The sequence below is a fragment of the Clytia hemisphaerica genome, unplaced genomic scaffold, assembly GCF_902728285.1.
Source record: "Clytia hemisphaerica strain Z4C2 unplaced genomic scaffold, Clytia hemisphaerica genome assembly, whole genome shotgun sequence".
Lineage (NCBI taxonomy): Eukaryota > Metazoa > Cnidaria > Hydrozoa > Leptothecata > Clytiidae > Clytia > Clytia hemisphaerica.
Window position 1 is genome coordinate 380,453 of NW_027104218.1, and position 27,568 is coordinate 408,020.

General features: G+C 34.5%; 2 protein-coding genes and 1 pseudogene across 2 annotated transcripts; 2 read left to right on the top strand and 1 right to left on the bottom strand.

Annotated features, from left to right (window-relative positions):
* Positions 1–4,223: 4,223 nt before the first annotated feature.
* On the bottom strand, positions 4,224–8,968 carry LOC136815817 (uncharacterized). Its single transcript, XM_067072269.1, has 3 exons — positions 7,780–8,968; positions 5,273–7,579; positions 4,224–4,618 (listed from the first exon to the last, which is right to left on the bottom strand). Exons 1-3 carry the CDS (start codon positions 8,966–8,968, stop codon positions 4,224–4,226), a joined length of 3,891 nt encoding a protein of 1,296 aa, XP_066928370.1.
* A 4,016-nt stretch (positions 8,969–12,984) lies between these two features.
* Positions 12,985–14,953, top strand: LOC136815785 (uncharacterized; annotated as a pseudogene).
* A 2,305-nt stretch (positions 14,954–17,258) lies between these two features.
* LOC136815780 (uncharacterized) lies at positions 17,259–27,294 on the top strand. Its single transcript, XM_067072228.1, has 2 exons — positions 17,259–17,413; positions 25,342–27,294. The coding sequence occupies exons 1-2, from the start codon at positions 17,376–17,378 to the stop codon at positions 26,780–26,782; spliced, it is 1,479 nt and encodes a 492-aa protein (XP_066928329.1). The 5' UTR covers positions 17,259–17,375; the 3' UTR covers positions 26,783–27,294.
* Positions 27,295–27,568: the final 274 nt, after the last annotated feature.

Here is a 27,568-nt window from a genome sequence, read left to right on the forward strand (position 1 = left end):
CCCCACCTTCAGCACCTTGGCGTCATCATTGAGCATAATCCACAATGGCTCCCAATAAAGATTGTCAAATTTGAAGTTTTTCAAACATAGGCATAATATATGTCAATCGATCGGAAATTTAATACCGAACAACTTTTTTGCTTACGAAAAAGTCTGAAAATGTACCGAATGTGAGTAAATTGAGCCCAAATGCTTATGACATCATAAGGGCAAAACTTGACCCAAAAGTCAGTTTGGCCATATATGACAAGTATTATATATCAATCGATCGCAAAACCGTGCTCGCTGTATTGTTTTCGATCCGTTGGCTTAAATGAGAGAATACGGCGTTTATTTAGGTTTCAATGTTCAATATTATAGGTAGAAAGCTTTTCACTTTTCAGTTTGATTTCATTGCTTCATTGCATTTGATCAAGTAGATGCACCTAAATATAATGGTATGAGATGGATAACTAACCTTTTTATTATTACAGTCTTGTCTATGACACCCACTACATGACGACATGCATTTAAGACCATTCTTTCGACAGTATAAACATAATATACAGGTACGAGCCGGGAAGTATCTTATCCATTTGGTGGACTAACTTTCTTGGGGTTTTTCTTGTTCCTTATGGTAATAAGAATATTTTAAGCTTCTGGGCCACCTGGATTTCTCACCCGGATATCCATAATGGCGGATTTTTGGTCATGTGACCCCTGTAGGCAAAACTGAAAATTTTTCCAACCCAAATATAGGCTTATCATATATCAATCGATCGGAAATTTGATACTGATTAATTTTGAGATACAAAGTTGGGTCTGAAAATTTTCCTATCTCGGGATATAAATCACTTTCGTTTTCTCAGGTTTTCTGCAGTTGTAGGCGGGCTTTCATTGAGTGATGCAATTCTTTTAGTCATATCTCAAGAAATATGCTTTTAAACATATCAAAACTTTATGTGCTCTTAGAAAAGGCATTACAAATTGTTTTTGCAAATTTTCAATAAGTTTGCAGTAAAAATGTGTATTTTACAGACCAGAGTACAATTTCCGTACCTTACCATTTTCTTTCAAAATTGGCCTTTTTGTCTGAAATGAATGAGTGAAATGATTCTTAATAAGGTTTAGAGCCACTCGATTCTTTATATTATACTCAGAGAGGCACTTGGGGAATATATAAGGGCTAAATGTGTCTTGTCAGCACTTTATAAGCATGTTTTTTTGGTAAGATTTGATCCCAAAAACGGTGAAATTTCCAAGTTATGACTCAAAGATTTGACAAAGTCTCTCATTGTATCTCGACATTAAAGAAAGTTGAACCTTATTCCTTAGTTTGACACATGCAAAGAATTAAGAATACGTGTAAATTGTTGTGTGCTTTTTACAGACCAGAATTAAGTGCTTCTAAGTGGTTATATTGCCCTAAAATGTTTAGACTTACCACGGAAAAACCCGAGCTGGAGAATTTTACTAAGTATAATCCGTCAAAATCCTCTAATTCCTATATCTTTATTATCCATGCATGTAACGAGAAATCTGTGTAGCCTGTCTTTGAGACTTCGAGAAGTGCTTAAAACTTCCTGAACTGCGTAGCTACCAAAGCATAAAATTTTGATGAAATTAGTCTGGCTTTGAGCTCGCTAAGCCTGGGTAACCTTGTATGCGCGAGACGTCAGACTTTGAATTATTTTCCTAAAAAAGAACAAAGCCCGAAAGTTTTTATTTCTTGCATGCTTGCTAGACACTAGCACAGATTTGTCGCACAGTCGCTTAACGGCCTGTAGAGTTTCTGTCCACCCAACGACCCTCACGTGGTATGGGTTAGTCCTAGAAAAGTAGCATTTACTTTTCATTAAGTGAAACACAGCACCGAGTTGGAGTTAGTCCTGATCTCCTAGACGACGGTCAATACTTGGTACACTACTGCGCCTTCACATGGGATAAATCATAACTGGACGTCTATCTTCCATTGTGTCTTTGAAGTGAGCTTCGTTGTCACCTGTATTTTAAAATTGGTATAAAAAATCCGACAATATTCCGTCACAATGCTATTTCTTTGAATTACAGGTAAAATGATTGATAGATAGCTTGATAGCTTGAAAATCTATTCTTTAATCGTAGAAATTTTAGCGAGACTAATTTTAGCGTATATTAACGAGTCACGAAAATCCTGATTTTTTTTGGATTTATTTTAGCGAATCACGTTTCAAAAAATTTCGCGTGGATAAATCTTAGCGAATACTCGTCTGACAAAAATTTTGCGTAGATTAATTTTGGCGAGGGCAATGATTTTGGAGAAAAAATCAATGCACGAAATGTTTCCCTGAAAAAGGATTCGCGGTTACTGGTTTTTGAAAAATTATGAAAATGATAAAAAATGAAAGAACTGAATTACATACTGAATTTATTTTAGCGTATCAGCTTTTTGAAAAATTTCGCGCGGATAAATTTCAGCGATCTGTCGATTCGGCGTGTTTTAGCGAGATTTATTTTAGCAAAAATAGGGAAAACTTGCTAATTTAACGCTAAAATTAGTCTCGCTAAAATTTCTACGATTAAAGTATATTAATACGCTAAAACGTGTGTGTTTACAACGTTTTGTAAAAAGTTTTTGAAAATCTAACAAAGCTCTACAAAGCCTCCTCTTCATGACGTTGAACTTTTTTCTCCTTTCTTTTATAAAATCAAAATCTTATCATCTATCGGCAGCTATCTTTCTTCCATTAAGGTTTTTTAGATGTATAACGATTTGCTGGATTGGGACACGGAGCGTGCGACGCAGCGCATACGGCTAGTTACTCTTAAGTCACAAAATGATCATTTTCAATTTTTTTATACGCTGAAATGGAGAATTTCAACTGTGTGTATACTTTTGACTTGAAAAAAAAAAGTATACCAAAGTTGAGAGCCTGTGTCATAAGAATATCACAATTTGAATCCTATACTCTCGATCCTATATACTCAATATTATTTTCATATTTTTGAGTCAAAATTTAGAAATATTAGTTGGAGTTTTGACAAATGACGATGATTTCGCATCTGTTATCTTTGTTATGATATAGATAAAAGACTTGAGAAGAGTAGAACAACAGAGCCTTTTGTCGAAGTTTTGACGTTGTTAGCAAGGTATTCCCAAGGTAGATCATCAAAATCTATTGTTTCATTCTATGTTTTAACGAGGCGGCTACGAAGGTAGCAGTGCTTTCTACGAAGGTAGCAGTGCTTTCTACGAAAATACGAAGGAGAAGGATGTCCAGTCGTTTATATGTTTATGTTCTGATGAAGCCACAGAAACCAGATGATTAAAAATAAAACCTTAAAACCTCATGAGGGGAAAGGAAAATGGAATCACTATCAGCAAGCCATGTCCGAAACAAATAAGAATTTTAAAATCAAGATTTCTTAATATTATACTTAGATTTTTGTGAGAAAACGAGGATGATTTTGACATATAGCTTAAGAGGAAAAGGGAAGCATTATTTTATGTGGCAATAACTTCTTGAAAGCGCTTTTAGTTAAAATTCCTAGAGTCTGACTTCTTCAACTAGCTGAAGGTGTTGTGTTGCATTCATGTACTTAAAGCGACTATACAATGATGCATTGGACCATTATACGCCTCTTATAATTGTAACAGTAACCAGCATAGCCCCAAGCAGGTTCACAAATATACCTCTATCATTAGGCTTCCATTACAATGGCCTAGGCTTATCGCCTCTAGAAGCCATATTATGCCGAAGTAATCCAAAGTGTTTTAGGACAAGAGAAGCTCCTAGAAGCACTTAAGTCTGGTCTGTAAAATACACACTGTAACGATTTACATTATTCATAATTCTTTGCATTATTCAATCTAAAGAACAGAAGGTTCTCGTTTAATGTTAAGATGCAATGAGAGAATTTTTCATTAATTGTTTGGAAATTTCACCGTTTTTGGGATCATGTCTTACCGTAAATCATGATTAAGATTTACAAGAAAGTTTCTTTCCTTTTAAAGGCACTAAAAACCTTTTTAAGACAAATTCCTTATTGTCAGTTTTGATTTTTTTCTTCTAAGATAGATACGTAAGGGATTCAAAATTCACCAGAATAAGCTGTGATTTATTTATTTATAAATGTACTGAATCGACTTTATAATGAATATTAGAAACTTTGCTCTTGAAGAATTTTGTATCCCTTATGTATCCCACCCTCCAAACTGTACACCCTCCTCCCCCATATCAAGCAGTCCAAGCAGTTAAAACAATTTAAGAATCACTCATAATAGTGAAACAAACTCCATCATGGTCGGAGAAATAAATATCCTTTATAAAGCAATTCACTTCTCTCTGGCTAATAAAACTTGTTTTTATATAAACATGGTCCAGAAGGCCACCAGCAAGATGAGTTGGTTCATTCACTATCATTTTGAATGAAGAAAGTATTTCGTTTAGGTCTTGATTTGTTGGATCTAGTGCATCAATATTGAAATCTCCCACAATAATGTCTACATCATCATAACTTGTCAGTTGCAATAGTTCTTCACGAAAAGTGTTTCTTGAAGAATTAGGTGGTCTGTACAAGATTAACAGGCTAATAGGTCGACTACTAAACGTCTCTTTTTTGAATTTTATCAATGTGTAACCTGCTGCTTTATTACACTCTAAAATTTGAATTGAAGAATTTGTGCAACATGCAGTGTTTTGAAAGCGATTAATTGAATTGTTGTTATACTCAATATTAAAACCATTTAATGTTTGATCAATTCCACTAGTATCACTTGTAGGTGATAGCTGAGTTTCAGTAAGGCATAACAAGTCACTGTTCATTAAATTTTCAGATTTTTTTAGGTCAACAGCATGTTTATTCATCGAGCGAATATTAAGAAGGGAGATATTTAAATGCTTGGGAGCGGTAGAAACAGATGAAAAAGTTTGAACCTTTTGCAAACAACAATTTCTTCTCAAACGTTCATATTCAAGCCCTGCTTCAGTGTTGACTCTGATAGCATTTCTACTATATTCACCAATTAAGAATAGTCCATTTATGTCAGTTACCCTTGACAAATTAACATACATTTGACCTTCATTGAAATATCTTTGACCGAATAATTCAAAGCTTACGACTGCTGATTGAAGTGTTAGCCCTTGAACTTTGTGACTAGTACATGCATACGATAGTATCAGTGGAAATTGAGTTCTTCTAACCATAGGTGACTTTTGCTTATTTTTTCTAGTCGCAAAGGTAGATTCTGCTCTTTCGATCAAAGTCCAATTGTTTTCTCTACATACACTATCCAAATTGGATCCTTTTTTACCTGCAGTGACATCATCAAGTTTTACATAGAAGCCAGATATTTTATTATTGCAATCAAATTTGAATCTCATAACTGTTCCAACTTGTCCATTGACTAATCTATCAGCAATGTCAATATTTTTTGATATCAAAACACGAGCACCTACTTTCATTTCAATAATACGAGCTAGACCACCTGTATCTCTTGCTTTAGCATTTTCAATAAAATTCAAATCACTTCTTGTCAGATTTTTTGGTACCTCATCTTGTGCAAGAATCAGATGCTTTTCAGTCGGTAATTTTTCAAGCATTTGCAAATTGTATAAATCTACTGGCTTATTTTCTGCATAAATATGAGTTATATTAGCAGGGTAGTCTGGACTGTCTTTTGTAATGAATCTAGATTTTAAAAGTTCTTCTTTTTCTTCATCAAGTTCACCTGAACGTACTTGATTTAATAGATCTACAAAATCAATATCATCTCTCTGTCTCATGACCTCAGTCAATTCTGCCATTTGGAAACTTCTCCATAATTCAAATCCGACAATACTTTGCATGGATGAACAATCAGCTTTGTAAATTGGATCTCTATAAATTGGTGGGAGTTGATACAAATCACCACAAAGTAAGACCGATTTTCCACCAAAAGGTTTATCAGAACTGAATATTTCACGTAACCTTGAATCAATATTTCGAAATAAGCGACTAGGTACCATTGAAATTTCATCTATCATTATAATCTCAACGCAAGCAAGTTTTTTTTGCAAATTTTGTTTTGACATAGCATTCAAGGGAAACAGCTTTTTTGTAGGAATAATCAAACCAGTGTGAATTGTGGTTCCATTGATATTGATCGCTGCTACACCTGTTGGAGCAAGCACAAGAATCCTTTGTTTAGTAGGTTCTCCTCCTCTGTACATTAAAAGTTTGGACAATGAGTGATAAATTGTTGTAAGTAAATGGCTTTTTCCCACGCCTCCGCCACCGGTTAAGAAAATATGGAATGGCTCTACAATTTTAGGATCTTTAGAAGACAGGTTTTTTACAAAATTTCTTCCCCACTTGTGTATTACATCAAAAATTTCTCTCTGTTGAGGATTAAGAGATCTTATACGAGTATTTATTTCATTATCAGGAAGCAAAATAGATTCCATTGGTATTGCTGCCCTCAATGGTACTGTGTCTTCATTAGCTTCATCATCTGATTCATCATTATTATTTGCAGTATTACTTTCAAGCTCAGCATTTGTTTCATCATTTTCCTGCTGTTCAAAGTCATTCATATTGAGCGTGATGTCAGTTCTAAACCTTACTAATGCATCATCTACTAAACCAGAATACGGTTGGATCAAAGCTCTGTTCCTTTCAATCATTTCTACAACACCTGGTTCAAATAGTTTCTGTGTGTAAGAATTGTGTTCCTGAGAGAGTAACTCATTTTCATTACGAAAAGGATAATATAACATTAACAGATGATGAGCATAATCTTCGGGGTGCTTGTTTCTATTTGGCTCATGAAGACGGAGTACTAATGGAACTTTACGACATTTTAGTTTATCTCGACTGGACAAGAGTGGAACAATATTTGGGTACCCATTTGTTGGATGATTTGATTCAACTAGATCATCTACAAGTTCATTGGGCTGGCAATCATTTTCTTTATTCTCTACATACATGATACTATAAAACCTCAAAAATTCAGCATAACACATGTTTGAAACAGACACATAAATTCCATTAGCATAGTTGTTGGTTGGTCTATCACAATATCGGTCTAGCATATTCTTTTTGAATATCGAGGTACTATCTTCAGGAAGCTCACTTATTTCGTTTTCACTAAGGCACATTCTAAATCTTTTCTCTGGTACATTGGTGTTTGCAAAAGTTACACCTGGAAATACTTTTCTTAGCCATAATTCAGGCATGCTAAGATATACAGCTTCTTGCACCGATACTTCCCGTTTTGAAACATAAGCATGCGCAATAGATTTCATTTGCTGATATTTATCTAAATCGTTTTCGAATGCTTCTTGAACAGCTTGGTTCATAGCATGAGACACTTCATCTTCAGTTTTCGACAGATATGCACACATGTAAGTAACAGCCTTGTAATAATTAAATACTGGTTGAATATCCAGATTTGCTTGCCAAGCTTTCAGACCCTCAGTAAAATAATTGTTTACAAAACACGCATTTGAATCACGCTTCAAATATAGGTGAAAATCATCATCTTCAGATACTGACAGAGCATATTCATAATCATTCTTGGGAATATCTAATTCATTAAGTATTTCATCTATGGTTGGAACAGGACTGAAATTTTCAGCATCTGGGTTAAAAAAATTTCTTTTACTTGGATTAAGATTTTCATTTATATATGTCCTTACTTTACTTAATACTTCTTTTCTCAGTGACAGTATTGTTCGTTTTTGCTCTTGTGGCAATTCTTGTGGCAAAGGCTCTGAAACAATGGTTCTCTCAGAAAAAATTTGCCGAAATGAAATCTACAAGGCGTATTTTTATATTTACGACAAGTTTTCGAATGACGATGTAATTGATAGGTTTTTACAAGGTTAAACAATTCTGGATCTTCTTGTTGTGATGGTAAACAAACTTTAATTATTTTATCAACAAATTCTACGTATTCAGATTTTGTTTCCGGAGTTAATGTTGGCGCATTCAAAATCCAAAGAAAAGAATGAATATGAGGGCTTCCACGTACTTGAAATTCAACCCGAATAGCATAATAAGTTGTTTTGCCAAGTGGACCATCTAAAACAATTTCTTTAAAAAATACTTCAACTCTATATTGAAAATGCCTTGCTACTAGAACAGGATTGCTATTTAACAAATCACACCTTTCATGATAAGAAAGATTCTCAATAAATTCGTTAGTAACATTTTGACCCTTGAGTTTGTAAATTATGGAGATCAATTCATTCCATCTTAGATCAGCACAGCTTAAAGTCAAAAAGAAAGTTGGTGGCCCTAATTGTTTAACCATTGCCAAAACTTCTTGCTGAAATTTTTTCCAATATGCTGGAGTTCCTTTAACTGTACTCATAAAAGCAAAGGCTTTGTCATTTGCAATAAATTGTTTCACTGTTTCTTTGAAATTTTGACTTAACATTCCTGCATTTAAATTAGAGGCTGCAACTTTTCTCATGGCAACATTTATTTGACTGGTCAAAGAGACTTGTTGAATCACAGAGTTAGCAAAAAATATGTAGTCTGGATCAGAGGCAAATTTTTGAGTATAGTTCAATAATCGTTGGTTAAAGTACTTTGAGGGACTCAATTTAACATTGCGTTGAACGTTGAATCCAAATTTACCTTTGGGAAACAAATGAGGATGGGCAAGCATTTCACAATTTTCATCATTCAAAATAGAAATTGGTTTTTTCCCCTGACCAGGTGCTAATGTTAAAATTTCATTATCTATTTCTGTTTCAGTGGGAGTATGGGACATAAGAGTTGTTTCATTTGCATTTGAGCGAAACACGTCAAGTGGGTTTGCTGTTGTCTCAAGTTCTAAAACTGAAGTATCGTTTTGTGTTCTGCTTCCCTCATCAGAAATTTCTTCGTTATCATTGCTGGCTGTATTAATGTTAGTAACATCTGTATTATTTCCTATCATAGTTTCATCATCAGAAATGTTACTGACATCAATCACTATGTCTTGATAAAGAGGATTGTTATCTTTTAAATAATTTAACATTTGCTGAACAAAATCAGGCCTAATTGCCTCAAAAATTACATGTCCCTTATATTCTAATTTTCTTTTAAGTTTAACTATGACAAGACCATTATCACTAGTTTTTCTTGGCAGGGTATTAGCAATATCTTCTATGTCAATTGGAACATTACAAATTGACCCTTTCAACTTGGGAAACTGACCTTTTGGCATTATTGCAATTTTCTTAAATAAAATTCTACGAGAAATTAAAACCTTTTCAAGTCTGCGAAGAGTACTGAATTCAGTTGGTAGTTCATCAAGGCTTAGTTTGTTTTTAACTGACTGACATGGTAAATTATCTTTTTTGAGCTTATTGTGGCACGTTTTGCAAATATACAGTTTCCCATCGAAAGAAATTACTTCTAAACAATAATCGTCTTCTGGCATGTTGTATTTTTCAGGAGAAAATTTAGCAACTGAACGTCGATATAGACATCTGTGGCAAGAAACGCATATGTAAAAAGGACCTTCATATATAATTTTTTGGAATCTTTTCACTGGGTCATCAGACTGCTTAGCAGATTTTTTTTTTTGAGCATTAATTTTTTGCTTCTCTTTTAGAGTGTCCTTATTTCTTTTGTAGTAAACTCTTTTATTTTCACTTATCTTTTCTTTGTTTTGTTCATGATAAGCTTTTTTGTTTTCATTTATCTTTTCTTTGTTTTGTTCATGATAGGCTTTATTGTTCTCATTTATCTTTTCTTTGTTTTGTTCATGATAGGCTTTATTGTTTTCACTTATCTTTTCTTTGTTTAGTTCATGATAGGCTTTATTGTTTTCATTTATCTTTTCTTTGTTTTGTTCATGATAGGCTTTATTGTTTTCATTTATTTTTTCTTTGTTTTGTTCATAATAGGCTTTATTGTTTTCGTTTATTTTTTCTTTGTTTTTTTCATAATAGGCTTGATTGCTTTGCTGACGTGTTTTTTGTCACTTTCTAGTATTTCCATCAGCACAATTATTTTTACGTTTTTTAGGTGTCGCACTGGAATTTTTCTTTACAAATCGAGAATAACTTAGTTGAAGAATCCTTTTTAGCTCTTCACTTGATTCATTAATTTGAATAAATTGGATTTGAAAATGTTGAAATTCTTTTTCCCGAAACTCTAAATAAAAAAACTTAACATATTTTTCAAGTTCAAAAATATTATCAAACTTTAAAAGGCACGAAGCTCCATCTCCATTTTCAACTAGTAATCCACGGCTGTCCCGGCTGTGTGAATCAAAGACAAAGAAACATTGGGACCTTTTCATAATAGCTATAGTAAAACCACCAATAATCATTAAGGTATTAAATTCAGGACTTTGAGTAGTACTCAGTGGAATTTGAAGCATGGGGTAGTCATCAATTAGTTTAGCTTCGCCAGTCTCTAAATTTAAAAAGTTAAGTTCGGTGATAATACCGTTAGTTTCGATAAATCGTGGCATTTCATCGACAGATAAATAATCATTTGTATTCAACAACTTATACAACCTATCACCTTCAATTAAAATTCTATCTAGGTCTGTAGTTTTCCAAATAGAAACACGTCGAAAATGAGACCAGAATATCGCATACAAAGAATTTGCACTACATTGTGTTCCTGCGGTTTGCCCAAATAAATCTATGTTAGCCTGGTTAAAGGAACCTAAAACAGCTTTAGATACTTGATAATTAGTCACGTCTGTAAAATCAATGTACGTAGCAGACCCTTGATCACTTTTGTTTTCTTTAGTTGTTCTTGGACCTGGGTTTAGTTCAATATCACCTGATAATAGTAGGGTATAGTTAACTTTGAGAAAAGTAAGGTTTGGATCTCCTGAATTAAACGCTGCATTTGGATATTGAAAAAAAATACCATTTTTTGAAAGATGGACAAAATCTAGGTGTGTCTGAAAAAAAGTTGTCTCATACGACTTAGGAATTGCAAAGAAAAGAAGTGCAAAAAGGGCTAAAAATCTGATTGGTTTCAATAGTTTAGTAAAAGCATTGTCTGAAAGGTTAGAACCAATTTTAATAGATTTAGAAATACCTTTCACATTTCTCTGAGCTGTTAGAGCAAAACTTCCTATACACACACGATATGCCTCTATAGATATCATATTGCAGTTCTGTAAGCTTTAGCAAAAGTAACGTGGAACGTTTTATAAAGAAGTATATGAATATTTGTATAGGTACGGATTTTCCTTCGCACAAGTTTCTGGGTGCGGATTTTCCTTCGCACAAGTTTCTAGGTGCGGATTTCCCTTCGCACAAGTTTCTAGGTGCGGATTACCCTTCGCACAAGTTTCAAGACGTGCGGATTTCCCTTCGCACAATTCAATATTATAATAGTCAATTTAATTTGATTCAATAATAGTTTGTATATATACAGTAAGTTCAGTAGATATAATAGGTTCAAGGTTAAGCAGGTTAAGCAAGTTAAGTAGGTTTAATAAGCTTTGTAAGAGGATGCAAGGAGCTCGCATGCAACCTCTGGGTTTTGTAGCTGCTTGTCTGATATTGAACACAGACAAGCTTATGCTATCTTTTCTTTGTAGCTTATGCAACTGAGGTAAAATTACAATTGCTGCTATCTTTTTTTAACACTAATAAAAAGCCAGTACACTGTTAAAAAAGGCAGGAAAGAAATCTCACCTTGATGATTGAAAAAAGTGTACAAATTCTCATTCCAGCAAAGCCAGCCAGATCTTTCTTTTAATTTTCACAACTGTAGTGGCAACTTATTGGGAAGCTAATACATTTTTAGCAGAAAATCATGCTATCATGAATACAGAGATAGCGCATTATTCGGGAGATAAAAGAAGCTGATGCAATAATCCCAATGGCTGATGCAATCGCGCGCGTTTTTTATCCCGGTGTTTACTCGAAAAGAAATCCGTGCAAATATCGGGAAATCGGATTTTTTTTTTGCCGTCTTATGATGATGGTGATGGAAGAAAATTTTACCTATTTGAATGCTCAGCTTACAGCCTAGACTAATGTTAAATTTCGTTACCGCGCAAATTCGTCACATTTTGTCTCGATAACCTCATAACTACGGAACTTATCGTTAGAGGCAATCGAGCAAGAACAATAGAAAAAATCTTTATTTGGCTCTGTAGAAAAATTGCAAAATAGAAACTCGCTTAAATTCACAATACTGATTCTTTACCCCAAAACGAAACTTTTCTATTTTGTAAATCTTTCTTACACTTCCCCATACGTAAAATATAGAGTACTTTCGTTTTCCCCCCAAACTTACGAGGGAAAAAAGTTAAGACCGCGTGTTGTCCTCGCGGACTTTCCCAGCGTAATTTATTTGTGTGATGTCATAATGTTATTGTTCTCTTCTCAGATTATTACTGACGGCACTTCAATCGCTTACGGGATTGGACAATGGTTGACAATTGATCGTGACGTATACAACAATTCGATGACGCGGACGAATGAAAGTTCATTTTGGGTGGCTTGATAACACTCGTAAATTCTTTATTTTTCTAGTGTATTTTGTTTTTTCGTTTTAGAAGAAATACTATACGGTAGAAAATAAGGTTTTATACTATTATTTTTAAATTTGATATTTTAAATGCCTATTATAAAGAAAAATTCGTAAGTGGGCGGAAAAATAAAAACGCCTTTGTTTTGAACGCCCGACTGCAAAAATCTCGGGATTCTGGGACTTCTTTTGAGACGGGGGTTAGACATGAAAACAAAGAGCTAAGTAGAATAGTAGAATCGACTTTTTTTCAGTGTAAAGTATTTTTGTAATTAAACATTATATTTAGCAAATATATTGAAAAGTAATATTTCGTTATAAACAAAGATAACTTGTTCGGAAATAAAAAGTCTTCATTCTTCAACCCCCGGATTTTTCATCGCATAATTTCTACGGGAAATCGAAAGTAATTTCATTCGGCTTGTGATGTTTGAGAGCTTGGATGTTGGGAAGCTGCAGGAATAAAGGTAAACAAATTATAGTCTTTTTTCTGAAAGAAAAATTAACATTAGTCTAGGCTGGCTTAGGCTGACCAATTAGTTGGAAGCCAGTTATAATGACCTTTGAATGCAGTTAATTAAGTGAAATTTTGATCAATTATTGTGGAATTTGAAGTTTTAAGAAGATGGATTACAACACTGTGAAAAAAATGAAAGTTAATGAGCTGAAAAGTTTTCTCAGACTTCGAGACATGAGACTTTCTGGGAATAAAGAAAACCTCAGAGCTAGAGTGTTGGTTGCAATTGAAAATGGGGTGAAGCCTGTAAAAACTGCAGAGGAAATTGAAGGAGAACTGCTCAGAGAATATAATGATAAACTGACATGCAAAGGTATCTCAATCCCCGATCCATTCAATCTTCAAGATGGTTGGAAACCTGAAGCAATTGGAGTCAAGGAGTGGCCAATGATATCAACATTATATATCATAAAATTTCTTATGTTGGATGAAACCATCGGAGACTTGAATGACTACAAGAAGTCTAAAGCATATAGCTATTTCGAGAGAGGATGGCTTGGAAAGATAGACTTTTATCCCTTGAAAGACACACCATTTTGTCTGATGAGAACTGATTGCCGTCCATCACAGAGAATATCAGACACTCTTCATAAACTTTGGCTGCTTTTTTTCAAAGGACACAGGAAATGTGCTTGAAGCCCACTGTACATGTATGGCAGGTATGGGTTCTTCCTGTAATCATGTTGCTGCTGCCTTGTTTCGCATTGAGGCAGCTATGCGTTATGGTTTGTCAAATCCGTCATCAACATCTCTACCAAACGAATGGCTACCTAATCGTAATGAGGTACAACCATCTAAAGCAAAGAATATTGATTTTAATAGGGATGATTTTGCTAAGCGAGGCAAGTCGAGAAAGAAGCTTTTTAGTACCCCTAAGAAGAATTATCATCCATTACCGATAAAAAGAAAAACTACAAAAACACTATCTTTTGAAAAAATTGTGGAAACGCTAAAAGAAAAAGACCTAATGAAGGACACCACACTCTCAACAGCAGCTCCTCAACCTGAGATAGACTTTGTTGTTGAATCTGTAAGAAAACCAGATCACGTTTCAGATTTACCATGTATTGATGATGTTATTGTTGTTGAATCTGTAAGAAAACCAGATCACGTTTCAAATTTACCATGTATTGATGATGTTATTTTAACCTCGAAATCGACAGATGAATTTCTGACAAATGTTACCAATGATTTGACAAATGATATTATTGATAAAATTGAGGTAGCTACTAAAGGACAGAGTACCAATGAACTATGGTATCAACATAGAAAAAGTGTCATAACTGCTTCTAAAGTGCATGAAGTGAAAACTAAAATGGAGACTATAATAAAAGGATATCAGAAAGGGGATGAACGAAGTGAAGTTTTAATGTGGAGTTTAACGAAAAAAATAGCTGGGTTTACTTTCTTAAACCCAAATAATCCTGCATTGAAATATGGTAGAGAAATGGAGGGAATGGCATCTTCAAAACTTCTTGATTTTCTAAAAACTAAACATAAAGGAGCCAAAATCAGAGACTGTGGTTTGCTTCTTCACAAGAATAAACCTTTTATTGGAGCTAGTCCTGATGGCATATTTTCATGTGATTGCTGTAAGGAGGAAGTGTGTATCGAAATCAAATGTCCGTATTCAATAAGCTACCTTTCCCCGACTGATGAAAATGCAAAGCTTCGTTACATGATAAAAACTGACCAAGGACTGAGATTGAGAGAATCTCATCAATATTTCAGCCAGTGTCAATTTCAAATGGGTGTGTGGAACTTGAAAAAATGTTTCTTTTTCGTTTATACTGCCCATGGTTTTATATTAAATGAAATTAGATTTGATACCAATTTTTTTTCTGAGTTGTCAGAAAAGTGTAGTAATTTTTATAAAGAATATTATTTACCATCAATTTTCTTAGCTTGATATTCTTAAAGGCAAATTATAATCTTTTGAAACTTTTGGAAGTCTCTACACCCTGTTGAGAATTAAAAAGAAGCAAGATTCAACTTTTTCAACGACAAGATCCAATTCAAGATTCAACTTTTTTATTCAGTCTTTTGTTTGAAAAATAAGATTACAAAAAAAACATTTTTAAAAAGGTTTTATGTACATGTAGTATATATTTTTATTTTTACACATTCTTTCCATTCTTTACAGGCTTTTTTAATTCAAATTTGTCATTAATTTTTCAAGAAAGTTGTCTTTTTATGTTTGTTACTCTTGGGCTTTATTCACTCTTTATTTTTTTGTATTTTCAAATAAATTTCCTTTGTTTTTAAGCCATTGAAATAGGGATTTGATTTTGAAGGTGGGCTCAAAGTTAAAACTACATTCATTTAAATTTTTTTTAAACTTATCTATTGTCAATTGTGTTGAAATTTATTGACAATCAACTATTCGTCTTTTGTTCTATATGACATTTTAAAAGAGTAAAGTATACTAGTCTTTTTTATTTACTCATATCACTCTTTTTATTAGGATCTTTATAACAGTGAAAAAATTCTTTTAATTTCTCTTGATGAGAGATCAATTTAATTATTTTGTTGTTCTCGCCCAGTCCCTTATTATAGGCGGTAATCACTCAAAGGAAATTAATTTTGGTTTGGCAATTTGATAATTGCACATAGGTCCCAAGACATCTGACATGTCAGAACATTTTTTTCTTTGAAATCTTGTCACCGAAATTCAATCTTTTGAAAAAGCGTCTTTTTTATTCATGTTACCGATGCCGAAGCATTTCTCTGTTCAAAGTTTGTTGATTTGTTATTTAAAATGATAATTGCACATAGGTCCCAAGACATCTGACGTGTCAGAACATTTTTTTCTTTGAAATCTTGTCACCGAAATTCAATCTTTTGAAAAAGCGTCTTTTTTATTCATGTTACCGATGCCGAAGCATTTCTCTGTTCAAAGTTTTTTTCCCCAAGTTTATTTTTTCCCCTGCGTAAAGAACATAAAGGGATGTTTTGGAGTTTTTATAAGATACTTCAGTAATTGGTCATTTAAATTAATAGAGATGACGCGTTCTTTAGAAAAAGTAACAAAATTGTTGTATTTTTTCCGGCCCCTCATTTATTAATTTTCAAAATATTCCCAGTTACCAAACAAAAAGTCCCTTGTTTTGCTCTTTTGAATAAAAAAGAGTCGTTGCAATAAACAGACTGTACCTTTATGATCATAAAGGTTGGTGAGTCCAGTCAAAACACAGATTTGATCTGCAGCGTCACGCTTCACCTTGCAATAGCCGTCCCCCCCCCCCGATAATTAATTTTTCGAAAATTTTCCACCCAGGACATTCTTATTCCAACCCCCCTCCCCCGCTTATTAATTTTTGGGAAAATATTTTTGAAAGTTCCCCCTGCTTATTCCAAGCCCCCCCGGCTATTAGGTACCCGAGAGTAGTTAACTCAAATTGAAACAAACCATTGCCAAACAAACTCTACTGTAGACATACTGATTTTTTTGATAAAATAATTCTTAACCAAAAAGATGAAATTAAGAATTACAAAAAATAGACAAAATGTAAAAACAACACAAAAATAATGGTTTCCTATGCTACAAATGATTAATTATGGCTAATATAGAATTTTCTTTGAGCCTGGGCAAATAGGGTTAAAAGAAAAATCAAGTTAAAAATATAAAAAACTTTGTAAATTTCAAACTCAAAAATCAAAACACAAGACCCATGAAGGTAGAAAGTACCCAAAAATATTAATATAATAGTTTAAACTATCACTGCTTTGGAAGCAAAAGGTTAAGTTTTAGAATGCTTTTTCTGAGTGCTGTAAAAAATCAGTGAACAAAATAGAAGAAAAAAGTCTGGACTAAATCTTGCAATAAAAAAGGTCCAATCGAAGATCATTAACACAAGATATTGATATAAAATTTACATACACTAAATGTTGACAGATCAACTAAATTAAAATCTATTCTGTATTTATTTTTTTTGCCTCCTTGAATAAAAGAGGCTTCAGATTACATAAAGCAGCACAAATTTTAACACAACAAGCCAGGGTCACGAAAACACAAAATTGCTTTAAAGATTACACGTGGTCTAGATAACTTTATTAAATAGATATTTCATGGAAATATATAAATAGTAATAATAAAAGAGCATTAGAATAAATAAAAAATACTTTTATCAATCTCCTAGGTTTTTGCGTACGTGACATTTTCAGATCTGATATGCAGCTGAAATGCCGTTGCCGCAAAGTTCAATGCGATTATCATTTTTAAAAATAATACAATAAGTTGGTTAATTTCTTTTGTTCTAAATTTGTATAAAATTCAAGGTATGTCTCTTCTCAAATTAATTAACGTTTGAATGCAGCAGTAGTTTTAAAGTGAAAAAAGCGATCTTTGTTACCAAGTAGAAGGCGTAAAAAGTAGAATTTGTCATTCTTCAATCAATCGGAACACAATTTGGTTATGATGCATAATATTACCTTAAACTCCAATTCTTCGAGGTAGGCATACAACTTTTGTTTCAACATTTGCTAACGTTATATGAACGTTAAAGAACGTCAGATAGACGTTGTTATGACGTTTGGTACCAGCTGGCTCGGAGACTCCTTTAGACTCATTACCTGAATTACCTGAATTACCCTCCATGTATCTTCCAAAGTATCCAATTTTTCACTTTTTACACCTTTTAAAACACCTTAAAACGATATCTAATTACCTATAACCTTATTGAATTTCTCTGTCCCCAAAGTCGTAAAATGCTCGTTTACATACTACTTACTGGATTTATTTCACTGACCTTGATATATCCCTCGACCAAGCTATATCTGCCCTCTTTGATTGGTTATTTTTTGGAATTGGTACCCGAGAGGAAAGCCATTGCAATGTTAAAAATATTGATGTCAGACGGCGCTACATCATCAAAAGTAATTCGAGGAAACGTAGATCTAGCACTCTCGATGTATTTTCACCGCTATTGAGTAATGCCGCCATTAGGGTACCGATTTCAAAGAAACTCCGATCAAACAAAGGTTGACCAGGATTGAGTAACTTGGTCCAGGGATATTTAAAGGTCGGTGGTTTATTTAGGCAAAAAGGGGTACGGGGATGTGCAGCCGGTCAGGGTAACTTTTCCACTTCCATGAGTTCCAAGTAGGTTCAAAAAACAAAAAAATATTAAGATTGGTCCCAGGTAGTACCTTTTTGGGGATAATTTTGGAAAAAACGGAAAACTCTGAGGAAAATTTTGAATTTCAGTCCCATTCAGGGTCACTTTTTTGCCAATTTTGGCGAAATTGTCAAAAAATAAAGAACCCTGAATCTACTTGCTGAGATATATGGTTTTAAGATTATTCTAGCAAATGCAATTTCGAGCCGGATGCTCTACCACTTCACTACCATCGCAGATAAACAAAAGGATCGTACTAGCCCTTATTTTCAGAAAATGATTGTTTTCACTTGCAGGAATTTATCGTTTTGAAGTTCTTTTTTGTGAATTGAATTAATTTTAGGATCTTCTCAATTGGAAATATTTTTCAAAAATCTTACTGAAAGCTTAAAGAAATTAATAGTTTAAAGATAATTTTGAAAAATAAATAAAGTACACCCCTTTCTCACAGACCCAGTAGGATTTTTTCAGCCATTGGGGATAAAAATAACGGACTAAAACTCAATTGGGATTGATATTCCCATATTTTTTATGACCGGTAATTTCAATTCTTTTGTTTAGTGGGGATTGTGAATAATATGGTAAATATTTTGCAGTGAGGATTGGTTTATTTGATCATTTTCAGTGGGGACAAAAATTTGAGGATAATTTTCCACCGGGGAGGATATTTCAGCCAATTTTTCCAGTGGGAAATGGTCCCAGTGGGTTCGTAAGAAGGGGAGGGATGTAAAATGGTTTGAGGATCCCACTTGAATAAAGTTTCAAGGATCTTACTTGTGGATACTGATGCTTTTCAAAATGATATTCCGAGAAGAAGTCTTTTCGACCTTTAGCAATCTTTTCATTCGGCTCAAAAAATATAAGTGTAGTTGCCGAAAGTAAAGAATATTATCGGCGATCCAAAAAATATCTGCAATCTGATTGGTTAAAAAGAGTACAATGTATCTTGCATTTTACATGTACAAAATATAAATTGACGAAAAGATGTTGTTGCATTGTAGCGGTAGCAGTAATCTAAGAGGCCCCCCCAGCAGTTGGCGTGATGGCGTGATGGAGGGTTTTTCGTGGCGTGATGGCGTGAAATTTTGAAAAAAACGGCGTGATGGCGTGAAAATGAAGTACCGGCGTGATCGTGAAATCGAGTTTTTTTAGGCGTGATGGCGTGAAATTTGCAGTTCAGCGTGATCGTGAAAATTATATTTACTACTTGAATCGTAATTCTATGTCCATTTTAGCCCATTTAGAGGGTTTAAAACTCAAAATTTTCTTGGTCGGCCCCAACTATGGTGGGGCCTCCTTTAGTTCCCATTTTAGAATATAAAAGAAACGGTGCAAACAGTTTTATTCATCTGCCATTTATCCTTATAACTTCCAATTATCTTTAGTATTTGCTAGCTAGTCTTCAAAATAAAGTCGAATGCTATGAGAGGGTTGAAAATTTCTCCCGTCGGTCGCGCTTCCTCTGTAACTAACATTTTCCTCTCTTTCTTATATGCTTATTCTTAGATGTATCAAAGACATCAGGTCCTTTATTTCAGGAAAATATATATTTGTAACAAAGCCTTAAACAGAAAGAAGCAACAGGTTTATCATTTAGGTGTAACTTTGAGCAGATTGGCATTGATCAAAGGAATCATGTGATGTTTAAACCATATTTTGGAAAAAAGAGAGTAAATGAGAGCGATTGTAGCCATACTAAATTGAAAATTTCTCCCGTTGGCGCAAACCATGGTTTCGCCTCCCCGTTCCTCTTTTGAAAACTATTCACGCTATCTAATTCACAATTAAAGCTCATGGGTCCCGTCAACGGGGGACCCAGGGGACATGGCCCCTCATGTTTTTACCAAAAAGGCTACTTTTAAAAGATTTCCATTATTTTTACATGAATTATTTTTCAAATTGAATTGAAATGGGTCCAAAAATAGCACTTTGAACCCTTAAAAATTCAAAAATTTTCTCCGTTGCCCAACCATGGTGGGCTTTCTCAATTTAATCAAATATACCTTAGCCCTCAAGCTGGGACCCTTTGATGTGACCCACCAGTTGTCAAACAATTTTTGATATGCATAAGTCAAGATTACGTCATTTTTCCTATCGGAAACACCCAAAAAAACTGGAATTTGACCCCCTGTGTTTTACTAGAAATAGAAAAACAGAGGTCAAATTCCTTCCAGATTTTTCGGGTGTTTCCGATAGCAAAATGATATAATCGTGTATTATAATCGTGACTTACGCGTATGAGAATGCCGAAAAACTGATTGACGACCAAGCACATACCTATTTGTTGGCAAAAGTTTATATAACGGCATTTTATCCATACCAATGGGTATATAACGTGGTATAAAACTGCATTTATCCAGAGAATATGAGCGTGAAAACTAATTTTCTAGGCGCAATGGCGTGAAATTGAGAAAAATTGGCGTGATCGTGAAAATCAAAATTTTCAGGCGTGATGGCGTGAAATCGGAAAATAATTGGCGTGATGACGTGAATTTTGGGTCCGCTGGGGGGGGCCTCATCTAACGTCACTTTGCTACAAAAATGCCCTGTGCTTTTTTCCAACACAAAAAGTGTATTTTTTGGGTCACCGATAAACCAGTTATTAGATATTTGCTCAAACAATATGGAAAAATTTCACTCGTTCCAAATTTTCCGTATATTTTCCTCGCCTAAAGGCTCGGAAAATATTGTACGGAAAAATCTCGGAACTCGTAAAATATTTCTCATATTGTACTCGCAACTTTCCGATAACTACTACATATGGCAACAGCTAATTAATATAAATAACACGGTGACCTTTCTGTGGGTAAAAGATAATTGAAAGCTGTGTTCATCGGCCCAACTTGAATGTCTGCAATTTCTTGACTATATCGACCAGTGTTCTCTATTGTTATATTACTGTAAGTTTGTTTGTGCAACCTTTGGGTTATCATAAATAGGATGTATTTTTACTTTATTTTTGTGATAAATTTTAGTTATAAAGAAAGAAAAGGCTCTTCAGGAAAAATGCCTTCTAGAAAATTTGCCCCCACCCTCGGAAATTTGCCTCTCATATTTCAAAACGCTAAAAGCTCTGAAGATCAAGCCAATTACTTTCAACTTTCGGGAGGTTTGGATTACGCAATTCTACTTGATCAAGTAACAGATTTTGTAGAAGAGGTCAATATACCCAGCCCTCATTTTGGGGAAATTTTCTGGTGCAATGGGTTTAGCTGTTATTTTTTTCAGGTTGACACGATAGATAGACAATAAATAAAGCCGTTTTTATAAATAAATCTTGTCCCAATTTCTTAAAGGGATTTTATTTTCATTCCCCCTGAGCCTTATTAATTTTTGATAATACTTTCAGCTGTCGAAGAGAAAGGCCCCTTATTTTGCTCTAAATAGCCTGATCAAGGATTTATTATACCCTGGATATAGATTAGTACCTAGTAACAGATTTTTGCCGATTTCTTGCGTACTAGCTTTGTCCGCAGTAATGATATTATTGTTCACTCTCCTACCCTCATTAAATGATTTTTCGAAGCATTTTTATTGCATTTCTTATCTAAAATCACTCATCCAATTCCCAAAAGAGAATTAAAACAATCCTGTGAGAGTCAGATTCTTTCACTTAATTGCTAACTATAAGTCGTTATATGACGTTTTAAGCTATGAGAAAGATGCAAAAGACGTGTTGTGTATAAGAAATTTAATGTTGACACCGGAAATTTTCAATCTTCAACCTAAAAAAACCCACCTTGCCACCACGTGCCTCCAAAGGATTTTCATACCACAGTGGAGCCAAGACGCTCAAGTCTTATGTATGTTAATTTCAGCTCTTTTGGGCACAGTCTTGGAAAGATATTTCCAATTGAAAATTTCATGTCACTATAAGCATTTTGTATGAATTTCTTGTCTAAAGATTTTTTTCTCAAATTAGATTTCACAAATATATCCAGCTTAGAATGCTAGCCTTACTTATTCAAACTTTTTTTTCTACAAATGTACAAAAAGAAAGAGCTAGAGAACTACTCATTCCTCGATACGAAGTTTAAGCTTTGCAAGCTCTTCACTCTGCCAGCCCAAACACAGAAGTGTTTTCAAATTCATTCATTAAGCATCATATAATTAAATGCCGAATAAGATGGCTATAATATGTTGGTTACTATAGCTAGTCAGTCAAGAACACCTTCAAATTAGCCTATCATAGGCTGATTAGCCTATCATAGGCTATTTAGACTATTTTATATAGGCTATTTAGCCGAAAATCGATAAAAACCTCGATTTCTGACGAAATATAAATAGTCGCGTCTTTTCTAAGGAATAGATGGTTTCTCATTGTCAGAGAAATGCTCATGACAAATTTTGACTTTGGGTCAATTTTAGTTTAGGAAATATTCCACTTTTTAGTACTGCGTATGCGTGCGCATGCGCAGGGTAAGAAAATCGGGCTTTTTGTCGATTCAGCAGAATTGAAAATGTAAACACAAAGTGCACACGGGACTTCATTATCAGAAAATTAGCCTATAATCGGTTAATTAGCCGATGGATAATAAATTTATTCATATTTCTGTTTCCAAAATTGAATGTTCTATCAGTTTAAAAGTGAAAAGGGTTCTTTTGGCTGAGGGCATTGAAGTAATGGTGAAAAATAGACGCGACTATTTATATTTTGTCAGAAATCGAGATTTTTATCGATTTTCGGTTCTGTATCTGATTGAAATGGAATAAAGTAGTATACTTTTAGGGGGGTTGTTAGAAATCAATTTTCTTGAAACCTTCCTAAAAGTAGCCAAACTATGTAAAAAGGGGGGGGGGGCAAGCCCATATAAGGTCTCCCCCATACCCCTCCCCTCCAGCATCGATTCTGGAAAAGCAGAGATACTACTCAAACAGACAATTAATTAAAACTTGAAAACTTAATTACCGATAATTACCGATTGCAAACGTGCAGCAGCCAGAATATCAACGAACCAAATTTTGTCATTCAATTCCCGAGACAGCGCTTCGATCTTTAAAAATAATAAGTAAAAACAATTCCGCACATGTATATAAGTGGGTCAGTGTTTGAGGTCCGGCAAAATTTCCGGGAAATAGCCTATCCAGCTGTGCGCGGATCTTGGTGGGTTCCGTCTCCCCCATAGATCTTTTTCTCGGGAAGTTGATCTTCAAATTAGTTTTCAAGGTTGGCTTGGCTCAAGTCTTTTTTCATCTATGGCTCAAATTTTAGGTAATTACTCATAGTTTTGGAAAATGTTAATTTCATTAAAAAGCCCAGGTTATTTTTTCATGAATCCCTTTCCCTCATGAAGTTTTGCGGTGTATTTTTTTGCTTGCTAGTCAAGTAAACGATATAGCGCTTTCATAGCATTAATCTTTGATACGCATTTCGGTGGGATGCTAACGTGGCTAACTGTGTTTATAACTCAAAGTTTTTCGGTGTCAAACAAAGTTCATCGGAAAAATTAAGTTCGAGAATCAAGTATTTGGTTTCACTTAGCTGAAGCTTTTTTAGTTGCAAAGAATGACATTAAAGAGCAAAAAACGTCATCAGTCAATTCAACACTTCCAAATTAAAGCAGCTTTCAAAGTCAAAAACACTGCTGACAGCGTCCAAAATTTGTATGTTTTAAAAAAAATCACTTCTTTGGTTACCAACTTTGATTATGTTTAGAGCAGCCATAAAGAAATTAGTCCCTAGCAACGGGTATGATTTTTCGTTGCTAAGGAAAATGGTTCTAGGAAAATTGCCCCCGAGAAAATTGCCCCCCGGAAAACTGCCCCCGGAAAATTGCCCCCCAGAAAATTGCCCCCTAGGAAAATTGCCCCCCAGAAAATTGCCCCCTAGGAAAATTGCCCCCCGGAAAATTGCCCCCCCCCCCCCGCCATCTTTTTTTCCACTTTTTTATAAAATCCAATGAAACTTCAAATGGCCATTGTAGCTGTAAAATTAAGTAGTTTTGAATTACTCTTAGGGTACCTAGTAAACGGGGGTCAGCGGGGGTGGATTGGAAAAAAGGCTAAAACAGCATAATCCGTACAAAAAAGAAGTTTCAGATTCCGAAAAATTGATAAGCGGAGGAGGGGTTGGATCAACAATGTCCTGGGTAGAAAATTTTCGAAAAATAGATTATTTTGGTGGGAACTTTTTTTGGGGAATACTGTAATTAATTTTTTAACTGTGGTTGGAATTAATTTTAGCGAATGACAGCGCAAATCTGTTCTATTTCATCTTATTTTGAGCAACTTTGTTGAATTTCAGGGTTATTTAGCCAAGAAAACTGAAATTTTAATTTTGGTGGGAACTTATTTTGGCGAGTTAGTAAAAATTAGTTCCCTTAGCTTAAGATAGCACGGATAGGGCGCTTAGGGTTAAGAAATGGGGAAAGATTTTTTTGAAAGTGATTTTATTACTCGACTATCTTTCTCCACCTCATACAAAACTTGTAAAAGTCGTTTTTGAGGCGTCTTTTTTCTTTAAGAAAAAACTAAAAACTAAAACATGCAAAGCAGATCAATGGTCAGCGTGAGGAATATAGTAAGAATGAAGTTATCCATTCCATATGACCAAGAAATTTTGTAAAACCATAAAGAAAATACTTGAATAGCGAAAGAAATACAGTATAAAACACATTGAAATTGACTATCGCTAAACAGAGAAAACGCTTTCTCTGTATTCCATGGTTAAACCACATTATTCCTTATAAAAAGCGTCAACTTAGTAAAAATTACGGCTGCAACCTGCAACCGTTGGACCAAAATATAGCCCCAAAATATTCTAGATCTCTTAATCCGTTAAGACGCGATCACGTAAAATTGCGTAATCCAAAATCTCCCAAATGTTGAAAATTGAGTTAGATTTAGTTTCGAAAAATGGAAAAATAGGGGGCAATTTTCCGGGGGGCGATTTTCCTAGGGGGCAATTTTCTGGGGGGCAATTTTCTCGGGGGCAATTTTCCTAGGGGGCAATTTTCCGGGGGGCCGTTTTCCGGGGGGGCAATTTTCCGGGGGGCAGTTTTCCGGGGGGCAGTTTTCTCGGGGGCAATTTTCCTGACACCAAGGAAAATACTTGAGACTGGGTCTAGAAAAAACCTTATATCTCAAATGCTACACCCTTAAAATTTTCAGTGTATGTTCAGAAAAGGTTTAGGGTCATGAAACGCCCAAAATCCCGAAAGAGACAATTTTTTCACCAAGTCTCGAAAGTTAATTTGACTCCCACCTTAAAGTATTTCATTATGCACATTTTTAAATGATTTATTCTATTTCTTTTGATTACAGTTGGTGCGTTGAACTTCCAACAAGAAGTAATGGCGGAACAACTTCTTTCTGCAACATCACTGAAGAATGGGTACCACGTATCACCAGTGAGGCAGTTTACATCGTCCCTGCCACATTGAGTGTATGTTTCTTTATCCTATTCATTTTTATTGCAATAAAAAAAGGATACTACAAGAAGAGCTTTCTTAAAGATGCTTTCAGTTGGAAATGCAACTGTGGTAAAAAGAAATGGTTGAGTCAAGAGGAGAAACGGGAGGTATATAATTATAGAATCAAAACAGGCGACTCCTCCTTGCCATTTGAAGAAAGAAAACCTCTAAACTCAACAATCAACTCAATTGACGACCTAAATGAAAATGAGACAGAATCTTTAAACAATTGGCGTGTTGAGAATAAGGGCCCCAAAACAGAGGTGGTTGTAGGCTGTGACAAGTGTTGTGGTACCACGTGTTGTTGCACGTGCTGTGGTACCACGTGTTGTTGCACGTGCTTAACAGTAGATACCGGAGTTCAATTCACTATTCTGCTTTCACATGTAACTATCATTTTCGATATCTATGATGTTTATACGGATTGTGAATATCATTACAAGTATGAAAATTTCGGACAAGTTCACCAAGGGATTTATCGAAATGGTGCAGTTTCCATCGGTATTTTGGTATTCGCTATTTTTGGTATGGTCAAAGTAATTGTTACAGCTTTTTATTTTATTATTATTCGACACTTGGGTGATTACGGGGATCATCCGGATAATGAAAGCCGTCTCATCAAATATTTCAAAAAAGTTGATAATAAAGCGATAGTTTTTATTGTAGAAGATTGTGCTGAAAACTTCCTGGGTTACTTTTATATTGAAAAGTATCTTGTTGGTGATGAGGCTTTGTCGAGTACAATGATTCTAAAGATATTGATCAATTCCATCAGGTATGGCATTAAATCTTGCAAAGGGCTGATGGAATTTTATAAAGGGTGCAAGGCTTTGAAGAAGAAGAAAAAAGACTTGGAAAAAGAGGAACAGGATGGGTCCAAATACCTGGAACCAAAAAGGCAAAGTCTACTGCTTGTGGTACTCAAACTTTTTACTCTGCCTTTTCCAATGCTTTTCATATGCTTTGGCAACTTTCTTCGTTTATTTGGTGCGTTTTACCAAAACCATTATGGTAAACTGGATGACCACTGTGTAGCTGCCGTCAACGGTCGTCTGATACAGACACCGTTCACTAGTTACCCTGGAAACTGTATGAGGATATGGGAATATATTTTTATGGTCTGCAATTTCGTTCCGTTGCTGTTTTACATTGTTGGTTTAGCATTGTTCATACGTTACATACGTAATTCAGACAAAGCAGAATTCGAGAAATTTGAGATGCAAAGACCGCGTCAAGAATTTTGGAGGTCTGGTAACCCAGACCTCGTTTTGGGGGATTCCAAAACCGATTAAGTGATGTTTAAAAAGCATTACATGTTACATTTACAGCAGGCTAAAAATCTCCTTATTTTGGTCTTTTAAGAGAAAAAAGATAGAGGTAGGGAAAGTGGGTTTAGATTTGTAAGACCATATAATCTATACCAAAGCCACTTCATTTGATTTGGTTGAAGCCAATTTTTGTAGCCTTTTTTGTCCTTTGTAACTGGAATATTGTATCTTATCCATTGCTGTTTGAGATATTAAAGTCCTTTCTGTATTGTCAAACAACTTTTATATTTAGCCAAAATTTATATTTTTTATTTATCCTGTAACTTAGTTTGATATATAACCATTATTCCAGATCTGTATATTTTGTGAATCAAAACTACTTCTCTTGATTTAGTTCTTCAGAACTAAATTACAAGAGTCATAATATTTTTAACCTTTTGTGAAAATTCTTTTAACCTTTTTGAGTGGAATTTTATAAGCTTTTTGTTTTGTGTTGTATATTTTGTATTCGTGAATATATTCATCATCATAATCAATATACGCCAAACTATTTACCTTCATCACGTTAATCACCTAAATTTGCCTTAATTTGCTCTTCAAAGAATCCCAAATCACACATAACCAATTTTTTTTCCCTACCAGTGGATACCCCTTAAAACCTACAAAAAAATATAGGTAGCTTCTATCTGAAAATTTAAGATCTGTTAATAACAAGAGAAATTGAAAGCCTGAATCATTCAGACATGGGAATATGAAGTGTCTAGTGTCTTATTTCTGTTCCAAAAAAACCTTTTTTCTATCAAAAGTTTT